Source organism: Pleurodeles waltl, chromosome 2_2 (assembly GCF_031143425.1).
Source record: "Pleurodeles waltl isolate 20211129_DDA chromosome 2_2, aPleWal1.hap1.20221129, whole genome shotgun sequence".
Classification (NCBI taxonomy): Eukaryota; Metazoa; Chordata; class Amphibia; order Caudata; family Salamandridae; genus Pleurodeles; species Pleurodeles waltl.
The window spans coordinates 150,551,838-150,566,606 of NC_090439.1; the positions used below are offsets into that span (position 1 = coordinate 150,551,838).

The following is a 14,769-nucleotide window of genomic DNA, read 5'->3' on the forward strand; positions in this document are numbered from 1 at the left end:
CAGAGTCCGAAAGACAACAAAACATTTTTTTAGCAAAGAGGAAGGGAGAAGATAAGAGGTTTGTTGGAAGACCACACCAAGGTCTGTCAGGTCTAACAATTACTGATGAGGAACAACAACACAGACAATTGTCTGGGGTAACTTATTATGTTCCCATTCAAAGAAACAGTAGCATAGGTGTTTGGCAGGACGGTACCAAATGGAGCACTACCAAGAATGACCTGCATATGTTTGGTTCCTGTTCCTAACAGCACAGTGAGCAAAACAATAGTTGACTGGAATGCAGCCCACATAAACTATCAGCAGCAGAGATCAGGTTCTCCATTTAATCACAGCTTTCAATGAAACACCGCAAGTAATCCTAAAGTCATATCGAGACTCTTCAATCCCTTTAAAGCCACTCCATGCCCCTTCAGCTCACCCTTGCAGCTTACTGCTTTCTCCTATTCTGGTGCTTTTTCATTTTTCTCTTACTCCGTCTTTCCCATGTGTCTTTTCTGCGCAATAAATGCTTGAGGCAGAAAAATAAGTGCTGCCCCTCAAAAATATGTGCTGGTGCTCAGCACCAGAAACAACAAGCACAAATTAAGCACTTTGTCACTATTTCCTAATGTGCTTTCCCACATGATCATACATCCTGTTCTTGTCTTGGGTGCCACTTTTCCTCCTGTCGAACATAATGTGACAGATTAACCAAGGTGAATCTAAGTCAATTAAAAGGAGTAATACACTGATGCACCCATCTTGCCAGGGAGTTCACCATCCAACTTTCCCATACATACTTCCCAAAAATTAAACCTGTATTGCCTGCCATTTCCTCGCTTGACCACCTCCACCTTTTGTGGGGTGCATAAACAGCTGCATTTTTTCCCTTATGTTTTAGGGGACTTGGCAATTTACGTCACTCTATTTCCAGATCACCACTTATAATGTCCCTTCCTGTCCCCACCCCTAATGCAACCACTTCTTTTTAATTTGCAGCTGCCTTATTGTCTTCACAACTGTATTTTGTTTGCTTTCCCTAATTGGGGTAGAGGGACTGTGGAGAAGGTTAACTTGTTTAACCTCTGAATCCTTGCTTTGTCTCTTTTAAAATACGAGTTGCCTTGTACCTTCAGATCTGAGTTGCTCTTGTCCTAGAGGGTGCCCCTAGGCCGCTGCTTTTCCACAAATCACCCTCTTTTTTTCTGCAACCTCCATAATGTTCTTCTGCCACAACACTGATCCCAAACTGACAGGGAGGTGGGAAAAGTGCATTTGTGGCAGGAAACTTGCCTCACCGTGATATACCAAAGTAAGTCAGTTACAAAGACCTCTAGGAATCTCACTCTAGCAGACTGTCACATAATAACAAATACTGAGAAGCAACATTATTCGGACAGTGACATATTGACAAAACACACATTTAGGGGCATATTTATACTTTGCACTGAATTAGCGTAATTTTATTTTACTCTAATTCGGTGCAAAACTAACTCCATATTAATACTTTGCCACTATACCCGACTATCGCCACATTTATGGAGTTAAAGTCATTTTTTGGAAGTGGAAACCTACCTTGCCTTAATAAGATGCAAGGTAGTTGTTCCCGTGCAAAAAATTACTCTATGGCCTTAACCCCATATTTATACTCCTGTGCAAAAATGGTTCACGGGAGGGAGGAGGGGTCAAAGAATAGTGCAAAGCTTGCTTTGCCCCATTTTATAATGCCTAGGTCAGGGCAGGCGTTAAGGGACCTATGGGCCTATTTTCATGGTGGAACACAATGGAATAACCCCACAGGTGCCCTCCCAAGCCCCCCAGGGGCACCCCCTCCACACCAGAGGGACTGCGGAGGATGGGGGACCCCATCCCAGGTAAGTACAGGAAGTACAGGTAAGTATTGTATTTTATTTTTTAAAGTGCCATAGGGGGCCCTGAAATGGGCCCCCCTACATGGCACTGGGTGCAATGGCCATGCCCAGGGGACCCTGGTCCCGTGTGCTGGCCATTGTTGTGGTGGGCATGACTCCTGTCTTTTCTAAGACAGGTGTCATGTGGTATAGATGGTTTTGCATCAGAAAATGACTCTAGGCAGGTTAGAGTCATTTTGTTTACTCTAACCTGCCTAACGTCATTTTTTGGTGCGCAACCCCCTTCTTCCATAAGACTGGCCCCACCTGACTAACGTCATTTTTTTTATGCTAGCCCACCCTCTGCACCGGCTTGCACCATTTTATAAATATGGTGCCTGGCTGGTGCACAGAAACGGTGCAAACCAGTGCTAAACTTTTTGGTGCAAAACTAGACTGCGTTAGTGCAGTTTTGCACCAAAAAGTATAAATCAGGGCCTTAGTCTGAGCTGACTTGGGAATGGGCTTTTGTGAACTCTAGAGGATGGAATATTGATTTCCAAATACGCTGAAAGGACAAAGAGTAGCATCGGCTACTTCTGTCCATGGATATGGGGCTCTTACATGGCAAAAAAAGACAAATACTATCAAAACTGATTAATGTGTTAACATTTCCTGCACACTTGAAACATTTATAATAAGCTTGCAAGGCAAGTACCAAACACGTTATTGCCATTTAACTATTAAAGAAATAGTCCTTACCTTTCAGAAATCGACTGTTTTGGAACGAAGAAGTCTTCTTCTGCAAGATAAGCAGCAACAGTCCCACCTCCAAAATACCTCTTCTGCATGAATGGCGCAGTCTTGTTTGACACTAGGAGTGCTCCTAGGCCAGTAGGGAAGCCAAAAATCTTATAAAATGAAACCGGAACAAAATCTGCTTGGTGAGCTGCCAAATCCAAGAAGGATGTACTAACATATGATGCTGCATCCAGTAGCACATACCACTTCCCGGGCACACTGACCGGCCTCAAGTTCCCCAGTTTTATCTTCTCTATCCATGTGAAGGGATATTTAGCACCTGAGAAATTGCTCTGTGCTGGATAGCAGAAAAGATGAGATGTTGAGCAGGCTGTTTTTTCTGGTGGTGCCTGGGACTTCAACAATATCTCCTCTGGCTTCATAGCAACTGAGACCACGCGTTTCGCAGCAGTAATCATTCTCATGCCGACAACAGATGTGTGATTGTCACTGAGGTAACAAAGGCAGCTGCCAGGTTCACCGGAGTCTGCAGGAGTCCAGGGAAATGTCTCTGCAACCAGCTTGATGGCCTCTGTGCTTCCAGATGTGAAGATGACAGTGTAGTGTTCGGCAGTGGTATTGAAGTGCTGCAGAACCCTAAGGGGACACCACATTGACAGTTCAGATATTTATCAAATCAGATTAGTCTCCATTACACAATATATATAATCAATTCTATTTCTTCTTCATAGCATGCGCCTACTGTTAAAAACCAAGCTAGGGTAGTAAACATTATTGATCCAGGATCTGATTTTCAATATGAATTGGGAAGACACATTTTTCATTAGGTTCTCCTTTGCAAAAACACATTTACAATCAGTCTACATGATGCATATTTAGACTTTTTGGCCGATGTAGGCTCATTCAGTCCGCTAATTACCTAATAAAATGAGGGGTTGAAACTTTAGAGTGTCTTTGATTCTGCCATGAACGTAAAAATTATGTAAAGAGATTTAGGCTTCTTAAGGAAGGGCACATTTGAACCTAAAATTGAAATGTTTCATAATTAACCACACAATAAATATATACAATACATATAATAAGGCACATTTTAAACTGCTTTTTTGGGTGCTGCTGGTGTTGGATCCTACCTCTCTGAAAATAAACCTCAAACATCAAGTGCCCACGTCTAACAGTGGCATATGGAACTTAAGCAGCTACAGTGGGGCCCGGTAGTCAGAGTCATAGTTTAAAGACATAAAAACTGCTTCGTGAGCCCCTTTCTCTCTTTTTTTGTGAGGAAGCTCGTGAATAAAACTTCGCTAGAATCATGCCATGACTAAGCTAAGAAATGCGGTCGGTGCACGGCTGGCAATGGAGCTGCAGTGAAGGATACAGACAAACAGAAAAGATGAAGAGTGTGAAGAAAGGAAAGGGAAAGAGGGAGGCAAATGGAGATGGATATATAGAAAGGAAAGGGCACTTGGGTAGGCGAGACAAAGGAAAAAAGAAGGGAAGAAAGCAAAATATCTAGGGTAAAATTAAAGAATTTCCCTAACACTCTTGGCATAGGTCAGCCTTTGCATAATGGTAGAACTTTATGTTTTTTTATTATTTCATGAGTGCCCAGTCAGAATGACTTGGACGACATTTCATATATTTGGGAAAATTATTTGAACTAAATGTGCTGCAAAATAAATTTTGTGAATCTTTCCTGAAAATAAAAGCTTTCTTTTCAGAGACGAAAGTTCTCCCGGCACCCATAAACACTCATGAAAACATGTAGGGATGTCTGCCTCCAATCTATTGATTGTAATTAGAATAACAGGGTGTGAACCGGTGGATTTCTGAAACACAACTGGGACTGAGTCACCAAGGACAGGAAGGATTATGTGATATAATCATTAGTCAGTTGCTTAGAATGAGTCAACTGGGTAGGCGCAGAAACAGATAACACAAATGGGTGCCCCAACAGCCTTCTCTTTCAAATGAAAATCCCAAATGGGGACCCAAGTAACAGCAACCAGCCCCAAAAGTCTCTTTGACATTCATCTCTGTTCACAGCAGGACAGAGAGAGCAGGATCCCTTATTTCCATTGTGCTTGGCCGAATAGGAAACACTAGGCTCCTTAGATGGGAAGATGGATACGGCCAAATTGAAAAAGGGACTGCGGAAGAGAAACAGTAAGGTGTAAGAGGGAGTATTAAAAATGTGGTTGGATTTTCATGGTAATCATACTAGGATACGATGTAGGGTACTCTCCAGTCACTGGCAGGTACAAAGGATAGGAATGTCAACCTAACACCTTCTCTGCAAAACAATCCAGGATCTGCAAAAACGCCTGAAAGAAGGAAGATGCTTCTACCTGACAGTTGCAGAAAGAAGCCTGAAAGACCCCTGGCCTTCAGTGGAACTGAGGGAATGGACCTGCTATCCAAAGGTCATCTGGTTGGCCTCCTGTTCAATGTTGCAGGGACGCAACAGGCTGAAGATCTATGCTGTAAAGAGGGTCCAGCAGGTCAGGTGTTGAGAGTAACACAGACTGGGTTTGATCCCAGTGGACATGATTTCCAGGTTCATCCTGTTCTGAGCTTTTTTGCCACAAAAGAAAAAACCTTCAGATGGACGACACAATAGTTTTGTGTGGCTCTCTCTGACTGTGGCCAGTCTTGTCTAGCAAATGGATTTTGAGAGCTACAATGTAATTAAACCACAAGGGTAGGCTGGCAAGATTAACTCAGAAGCAAGAAGACTGTGGTTACAAAAGTCAACTTAATCATGCTTGATGACATAAGTCCCAAAACTAAAGGCTTCAATTGCACCTCAGCAACGAAGTATCTGGACTTGAGGTATCATCACTGCCTTCAGAATCGTCCCTTGCCCTGGTGGAGGATTTTGAGAACCGGAAAAGTCACAAAGTTACAAGGTAAAACCTGCTAGACCTGCCCAAATCACAATATTGTGGTTGGCCTGGAACGGTGACTAGAGTGAAGTCTTCCGAGTGCATTCTTTCTGACTGGTGCATTGACATTTGGTCGCACATTTTCCTTAAAACTTTAGAAACCATACCTTTCCTTCTCCAAATCTGTTTTGGTAATTGTTGTTTCATTTGACTATTAATATTTTTCTTGGCATTTCAGAATTGGTTTGTAAATTCTTTGTGTTCCATTCTTAGCTTTGAAGCTTCTTAGTACTTCTTGACCTTAGCACACATTTCCTTCGGGAATGGCCTGTGGCTTATGTATTAGCTGTCAGGAGTTAAGGAGAGCTTCACACTGAATTGTAACCAAAAGTGAGTATGTAAGATGGTTTGCCCTTCCACGTTATTAACCAGATTCCTGACTCCAAGACAGTTAACTAGATTTAGCAGTTAACCTCTGCGAATTAAAATTCTTCCTTTTCTTAGTTATTTAATCACTTTACAACAGAGAAACATATCGTTTGTGATATAAATATAGATGAGAAAGAAGAAAGATCTTAAATAATTGAAACCATATTCATACATCTTGTTAATGCAACACACACACCCCAAATTAAAAAAAACAAATCTACAAATCATCACATATTTTTAATTGTAGTAGTGCTTATAAATATTGAAAAATATTAAACATTTATCCATACCAAGGTATATTTACCAGACTAAGGGGCATATTTATGGGCCCCTAGCGCCACAGTAGCGCCACTTTTTGTGACTCTTCTGTGGCGCCAAGCACTGCACAGTATTTACAAGGTGGCATTAAGCCACATTTTGTGGCTTAGCGTCACTTTGTAAATACGGCCCCTTCCCACGCAACACTGTGTGTGGAAGGAGCGTGTAATGGGTGTTGCTGTGGGCGTGCCACAGCAACACCCATGGCATTTTGACGCTGCCTCAGATTTATGAAATTTTGTAAACCTGAGGCTGCCCCAAAATCCAATGCCATCCCCCAGGAGTGGCATTAGCAAGGCACCATGAGGAGAAATACTTTTATTCCTCCTCGTTTTTTGCTTTTTTCTATGCGTTTCTAAAGTGACACAGCGCAGTGCTGCCAATTTTGGCATAGCGCTGCACCACTTTTCCATAGATCTGTCCCTAAATCCCATAAATGCCCATGCCTAGCCCATGTGTTAGCTATTTTTCCTCTTTCATTTATTTCCTTCCACACTTTTCCAGACTTGTTAGCAGCCTTTAAGCATGGCATAGCCAATCGATCTACCATCATAATAAAAAAAGAATACCTTACGTTACTTGTATATGTTACGAATATTAACTCACAAGTGTAAAAGTATCATCAAAGAAGTATCGTTTCACATTTTCGACATCAGGTGGCCACCGTCACGGAACATATGGACCAGCCCATCATTTGCAGAATGAGAGAGAGGTAAACTGCAGAGTAACAAATTGTATTTCCCACAACAAAATGATGATGCTTTTTAACTGAAAGACTGCTCTCTAGTGCCGCAATTTGGATTCATCCTACCTGGCCTTCTTATGCTTACATCTAGTCGAAGTATAGTCATGCACTGTTACAATACTTCCTTACAAGAGACTCGACAATTTATTTGCCACTTTGAGCTTATTTGACCAGTGAATAGTGACTCCTTTAACGCTGGCCTCATAATTTTGAAGCAGCAGTACACCCATCTGATACAGCTAGGCTAGAAACTGAGCTTTCAACAAAACATATGTGATGGGGCATATGTTTCAAAATTACTTTAAAAATCTGGACGGCATTTTCAACTACTGTTGCTATCTACTTAAATCTAGCACCTAGTTCAAGATTCTTACCAACCATATCTATCGCCACTTTCCAGCCCATGTGCATATCTCAAATTCCCTTTTATCATCTTTTCTCCTGACATGTCACACTATTGCATCGTGTTCATACATTGCAATCTAAGGCCCAGATTTAAGAAAAGCGGCGCTCATGCCATGATGCAACACTTTTCTTGTAGCCCATTGCGCCCCCCTAATGCCACCATGTGTGTGCCGTATTTAACATACGGTGCACCATGGTGCAGATTAAGGGCAATAGCGTCATCATTTTTGATGCTATTGTTATACTTTGAAGGATTAGCGCCAAATATATTGGAGCTAATTCTGCAGAGTACATAGAAGCCCATTAAAAATAATGTTGTGCCTCCTTTAAAAATGCCAGTAAAAATGGCACAGTGGAATCCCATTGATTCCACTGTGCAATTTTTGCGGGCTCCCTAACGAGGGAACGCCCCCCTTGCATACATTAAGCTTGGCACAGGCATAATGTGGCGCAGGGGTTTACAAAGTGGTGCAAACATTGCACCACTTTGTAAATATGGCGCAGCATTTTTACCACACTATCGCAAATTTAGGGGCTCATTCCGAGTCCGGCGAGCGGCGGGTGCTGGCCGCCGGGCGGAAACTGCCCAAAGACCCCACCGCGGTCAAATGGCCGCAGGGGTCATTTTGACTTTCCCGCTGGGCCGGCGGGCGATCTCCAGAAGATTGCCCGCCGGCCCAGCGGGAAAGCCCCTGCAACGAGTAAGCCGGCTCCGAATGGAGCCGGCGGAGTTGCAGGGGTGCGACGGGTCCAGTAGCACCCGTCGCGATTTTCACTGTCTGCACAGCAGACAGTGAAAATCATGGTGGGGCCCTGTTAGGGGGCCCCTGCACTGCCCATGCCAGTGGCATGGGCAGTGCAGGGTCCCCAGGGGCCCCACGACACCCGTTCCCGCCATCCTGTTCCTGGCGGGTTTTACCACCAGGAACAGGCTGGCGGGAAGGGGGTTGGAATCCCCATGGCGGCGCTGCAAGCAGCGCCGCCATGGAGGATTCCCTGGGCCAGGGGAAAACCGGCGGGAAACCGCTGGTTCCCCTTTTCTGACCGCGCCTTTACCGCCGCGGTCAGAATAGCCCTAGAAGCACCGCCAGCCTGTTGGCGGTGCTTCCGTTGCCCTCCACCCTGGCGGTTTCAAACCGCCAGGGTCGGAATGAGGGCCTTAGGGCCATATTTATACTCTGTTTGCGCCGGATTTGGGTCGGTTTTTTTTTACGCAAATTCGACGCAAAACGAACTCCATATTTATACTTTGGCGTTAGACGCATCTAGCGCCGAAGTTCATGGAGTTTGGGTCATTTTTTTGCGCGGACACCTTCCTTGCGTTAATGATATGCAAGGTAGGCGTTCCCGTCTAAAAAATGACTCCGAGGCATGTGCGCCGTATTTACACTCCCGGGCAAAAATGACGCCCGGGAGTGGGCGGGTCAAAAAAAATGACGTCCAGCCGCTTTAGCGTAGTTTTTTAGCGCCTGGTCAGGGCAGGCGTTAAGGGACCTGTGGGCTCAGAAGGAGCCCAGAGGTGCCCTCCCATGCCCCCAGGGACACCCCCTGCCACCCTTGCCCACCCCAGGAGGACGCCCAAGGATGGAGGGACCCACCCCTGGGACATTAAGGTAAGTGCTGGTAAGTATATTTTTTTTTGCATAGGGGGGCCTGATTTGTGCCCCCCTACATGCCACTATGCCCAATGACCATGCCCAGGGGACATAAGTCCCCTGGGCATGGCCATTGGGCTAGGGGGCATGACTCCTGTCTTTGCTAAGACAGGAGTCATTTCAATGGGGGTTGGGAGTCTAAAAAAATGGCGCAAATCGGGTTGAGGCGAAAATTTTGCCTCAGCCTGACTTGCCCCATTTTTTGACGCCCAAGCTCCATTTTCCCCTACGCCGGCGCTGCCTGGTGTAAGTCATTTTTTTTCACGCACACCAGGCAGTTCCGCCGGCTAACGTCATTTAATAAATACGGCGCCCGCATGGCGCTTCAGAATGGCGTTAGCCGGCATTAACTTTTTTGACGCACAACTGCGTTGGCGCAGTTGTGCGTCGAAAAGTATAAATATGGCCCTTAGTGTCTAAAAAATGACGTTAATGTGGCAATAGTTGGTGGTAGGCCCTTATTAAATTTGGGACTAAAGATCTATGATTTCGACCTCACGGCTTTTTATTGTTAGTGTCAGATTATTTCCTTCTGTCCTTTCATCAGTGTTAGCAGGTTCACTAAGAGGTAGTAGACCAATCAACTTAGCCACCCTCCTTCCACATGCAGCAACTCGTTCAATGAGTCGTTAGCTAAGCCGTAACTACACTTTCACATTCTATATGCAAGTAAACTAAAACCCTATAGCCTTGCCTATGTTTGGAACAGGACCTGCGCCAGCCATCACCATGGCAAATATATCTTGTGATCACATTGTTTGGAAAACGGTAGCAATTGAACATGGCTTTTGCCACCTTTTGTTGATTCTGTGCTGTTCCTTTTGCTTCCAGACCTCAACAAGGAACCTGAAGAGGAGTGGAGGGCTACCTGCAGCAGCAGGAGCCAAGGGTGGGAAGCTGGAATAGGTGAACAGACTACCTGTATGTGAATGCGTTCATGTATGGATGTTGGAAGGTGTGATTGTAAAGGTTTATAAGCATGTGGAAGGGTGTGAGTGTATGAGTGTGTATGTGTGTTTGCAAGGGGTTTGGAGGTTAGAGTATGGAGTAAGAGTACTCTTGTTCAACATCTTTTTTAAATTGACTGGTGTTATTGGTTACACTTTGGTAATCCCTGACATACTAGTACCCATACTTCACATATTGTGGCCATTCTTGGTGATATTTTTACCACTTTGGGATAATGGTGGCTCCCGCTTGTCATATTGTGGGGACACCTGGGAATATTCGGAATAATCCTTACATCACAGTTGTCCATTCTTGGCAGGATGTAGGCATTCTTCATAAGATTCTGACTGTTCCTGGTATAATAGTGGCCATACTAGCCAAAAACCTAATCTTTGACCTAGGTATGTTTGATTTAGTACAGCTCCACTATTTATGTGAAGATGCATGACAATTTCCTCAAACTGAATGGCTGAATGCTGGTGACATAAAGTTCCTGATGCTTTCAATAAAGTGCTTGGTGTTGAAACTAGCACCTTGCTGAAAGCCATCATGGACCTCAACAGCTGGATCTTCACGTGCCAACATTCTTGTAACCCTCAAGTGCAGCACAATGGCAAGAGCAGGAACACAGGCTATTTGGTACACAGAGGACCCCAACATGACGAAAAACCACTGCAAGCACTAGAGGGCAAATGGAGAGCAATTATAGATGCTACAGATTAAGGTATCTTTCCCTAAAACGCTATCATCAGCAGATACAAAACACCAAGCGCACAGCTCTTGCAGATTTCATTGATGCTGATAGTAACAGCAGCAAGCAAATCTTTGCCATCAAAGATTTCACCGTGCATTCTGGTGCCTCCCGCGACATCACCACCTCACAAGACTTTTTCAACAAGCTCTCTGAATTCTTCTGTAACAAAATCATATCCATGTACAGCATCTTCGACCCTCAACTGTACGCTGCCATCATTGCAGCTCAACTTTCCATGATGGCTGAAGAACGAACTCTGACCTCTTGGCCCACCATTACTACTGTTGAAATTGCTGCAACCATGAAGACACTTAGAGGCCCCTTCTGACCCTTGCCTCTACCATATCTTTAGGAAAGGACTCCTTCCAATCAGTGAGGAGCAAACATACAACCTCAAAGTCTCAATCGACCGCCACATTCCCTGACACCTGGAAACATTCCACCATCATGCCCTGCCCAAGAAACCATTGTTAGCATGTCAAACCTTAATAAGCATACTTACAAGGGGACGCAAATAGGTCGATGAACCTTTTGACTCACAATGAAGATGTTCGTACCATAGCTCCAGTACATAATCAATAATCAATACACAAAAATCTATATTCATCAGTAATCAATGGAGTCAGTAATTGTCACGCACCATGGCCTTCCAGTCATGAATAACCACACCTTTAGTAAAGGTTTAGCAAGTTTATTTCCCTATATTAACAATGCTAAGGTCATGTAGATTAATCTCAATATCAAATGAAACACATATAAAAACAACACTGATTTCCAAAACGGCGGAAGAAACGCTATCTAATCAAGGCTTGAACAACAACACATTCTAAAGTTACAGTGCAAATCAATAGCAGAGTCAGCTGTGTTAACAAGATGTAATACATGTAGTTAAGCAGAGAAATCCATCAAGCATTAGTCTTTTCCACCATAAGTCAAAATCCTCAACAAACACCAGATTAGCATCATGATGTTGGGCTTCATGCAAAACATTTTAGTACAAAAATTTGGAAAACATTTAACTATGATAGAGCATAGACAAAACAGTGCATTTTGTACCTAGCAAAAAAAAGCAAATATGCATAATGATCACAGTTTTATCATATTGCACCTATCCTCGGTATGAGTCAGAAAAGCAGAATCAGTCTGTATTTATTATTTATGTACTTATTTGCATGATTAATTAAAATCTTAGCAAAAGAAATAGCCAATGATTAAACAATTAAAAAATAAAATCAAAATACTTAAATATAAACAATTAATAAAATGACTAGACAATTATTAGGTGCAAACTGATCGATCTGTCTGCTTCAATTTGTTACTAGAACATAACTACATCTTAAAGTGAGTTCGCGGACCCAACACACGAGTTTACGAATTTGGTATGCGCAATCAAGAATTTGACAAGTCTACAGTTTGTCTGCGGATCCGTTGGGTCAAACATTTTCATCACTGCAGGCCGACAAGAACAAATCCCATTTCTCTTAAATACTGGTTTTAACAATTGGCAGTGTGCTTCTTTTAAGGCCGGGCAGACACAGATCAGATGGACCATATCCTCCCAGTTGGCGTTGCATAATCTGCAAGACGACTCACCCCCATTCTTCCACGATGATTGATCCGCTCTAGATGGTACGGATCCTAAACAAACCGAAAGCAGGTGGAGTTTAATGTATACTGAAAATGTTAAATGTAGATATTGCGATGGCGCCAGGGTGCTGTAAGTGTGCATAAGAAACTAGGCATGCGAATGTCGTGCAAATTTAGATTTATCATCTAAAAAATGTTGCAGACCTACTTCCTTTTTTAACACACAACACAGGAGGGGATATGACATATTGGTGTCCCATAGGTGCATCATTTGCGTCTCTCGTATGGAATGCTGCAAGTACCAGTTGTATACTGACTTTGAATCATTGTTTACTGAATTCCATAAATCCACGACTAAAGGGCTAGCAGTGTTTCTACTTATTTTATACCAGGTCTTTATCATGTGTGCTTTCCTGTCCTACTGTTGTTGTTTAAGGCCAAATTCTAACCTGACCGGTGAAGGGGAGGCAGTCCGGGGAAGATTAAAGAATTGTTTGTAAATTTGTATTTGTTACTGAAAGAGCAAAGCATCTTTCCCATATAGTGCTGCACTTCCAAATGTGATACCTAGAAGAAATTTGGCCGACATGACGGACAGTAATGGTCTAAGCCCTTCGCTCTCAGGCCTTTTCCCCCTCCTGTGCCAGGCCTTATTTTGCCTATTTGGAATAGTTCTCGCTTAGGCTCTCATAACTTTTTGTCCACATAAGCTACCCACGCCAAATTTGCGTCCTTTTTTTCCAACATCCTAGGGATTCTAGAGGAACCCAGTCTCTGTGGGTTCCACTGAAGGAGGCCAAGAAATTAGCCAAAATACAGTGAAAATTTCGTTTTTTAAAAGAAAAATGGGAAAAAAGGGCTGCAGAAGAAGGCTTGTGTTTTTTTCCCTGAAAATGGCATCAACAAAGGGTTTGTGGTGCTAAAATCACCAGCTTCCCAGCCTTCAGGAACAGGCAGACTTGAATCAGAAAACCCAATTTTTCAACACAATTGTGGCATTTTACTGGGACATATACTATTTTTATGACTTTTTGTGCTTTCAGCCTCCTTCCAGTCAGTGACAGAAATGGGTGTGAAACCAATGCTGGATCCCAGACACCTAAACATTTCTGAAAATTAGACAGAATTCTGAATTCAGCAATGGGTAAATTGTGTAGATCCTACAAGGGTTTCCTGCAGAAAATAACAACTGAATTAAAAAATTATTGAAATTGAGGTGAACAAAACAGCAATTTTCTCTATGTTTTACTCTGTAACTTTTTCCTGCAATGTCAGATTTTTTAAAGCAATACACTGTTAGTTCCGCTGGACTCTTCTGGTTGTGGGGATATATAGGGCTTGTAGGTTCATCAAGAACTCTAGGCACGCAGACCCAATAAATGAGCTGCACCTTGCAGTGGGCTTTCATTATATACCGGGTATACAGCAATTCATTTGCTGAAGTATAAAGAATCAAAAATAGGTATCAAGAAAACCTTTGTATTTCCAAAATGGACACAAGATAAGGTGTTGAGGAGCAGTGGTTATTTGCACATCTCTGAATTCTGGGGTGCCCATACTAGCATGTGTATGACAGGGCATTTCTCAAATAGATGTCTTTTTTACACACTGTCTTATATTTGGAAGGAAAAAATGTAGAGAAAGACAAGGGGCAATAACACTTGTTTTGCTATTCTTTGTTCCCCCAAGTCCTCCGATAAAAATGGTACCTCACTTGTGTGGGTAGGCCTAGTGCCCGCGACAAGAAATGCCCCAAAACACAACGTGGACACATCACATTTTTCCACTGGAAACAGAGGTGTTTTTTGCAAAGTGCCTACCTGTGGATTTTGGCCTCGAGCTCAGCCGGCACCTAGGGAAACCTACAAAACCTGTGCATTTCTTTAAAACTAGAGACCATGGGGAATCCAAGATGGGGTGACTTGTCGGGCTCTCACCAGGTTCTGTTACCCAGAATCCTTTGCAAACCTCAAAATGTGGCTAAAAAAACACTTTTTCCTCACATTTCGGTGGCAGAAAGTTGTGGAATCTGAGAGGAGCCACAAATTTCCTCCCACCCAGCGTTCCCCTAAGTCTCCCGATAAAAATGGTACCTCACTTGTGTGGTTAGGCCTAGTGCCCGCAACAGGAAATGCCCCAAAACACAAAGTAGACACATCACATTTTCTCAAAGAAAACAGAGGTGTTTTTTGCAAAGTGCCTACCTGTGGATTTTGGCCTCTAGCTCAGCCGGCACCTAGGGAAACCTACCAAACCTGTGCACTTTTTAAAACTAGAGACGTAGGGGAATCCAATATGGGGTGACTTGTCAGGCTCTCACCAGGTTCTGTTACCCAGAATCCTTTGCAAACCTCAAAATGTGGCTAAAAAAACACATGTTCCCACAAGTCTCCTGATAAAAATGATACCTCACTTGTGTGGGTAGGCCTAGTGCCTGTGACAGGAAATGCCC

At 43.3% G+C, this 14,769-nt stretch overlaps 1 protein-coding gene across 2 annotated transcripts in view; it reads right to left on the reverse strand.

Annotated features, from left to right (window-relative positions):
• Positions 1 to 14,769, reverse strand: part of MOCOS (molybdenum cofactor sulfurase) — a 2,173,869-nt gene that overhangs the window by 1,369,703 nt on the left and 789,397 nt on the right. For both annotated transcript variants that reach the window (XM_069219520.1, XM_069219521.1), the window contains exon 4: positions 2,595 to 3,230. In XM_069219520.1, coding sequence (XP_069075621.1) covers positions 2,595 to 3,230 — 636 coding nt within the window. The remainder of the gene's footprint in view (positions 1 to 2,594; positions 3,231 to 14,769) is intronic.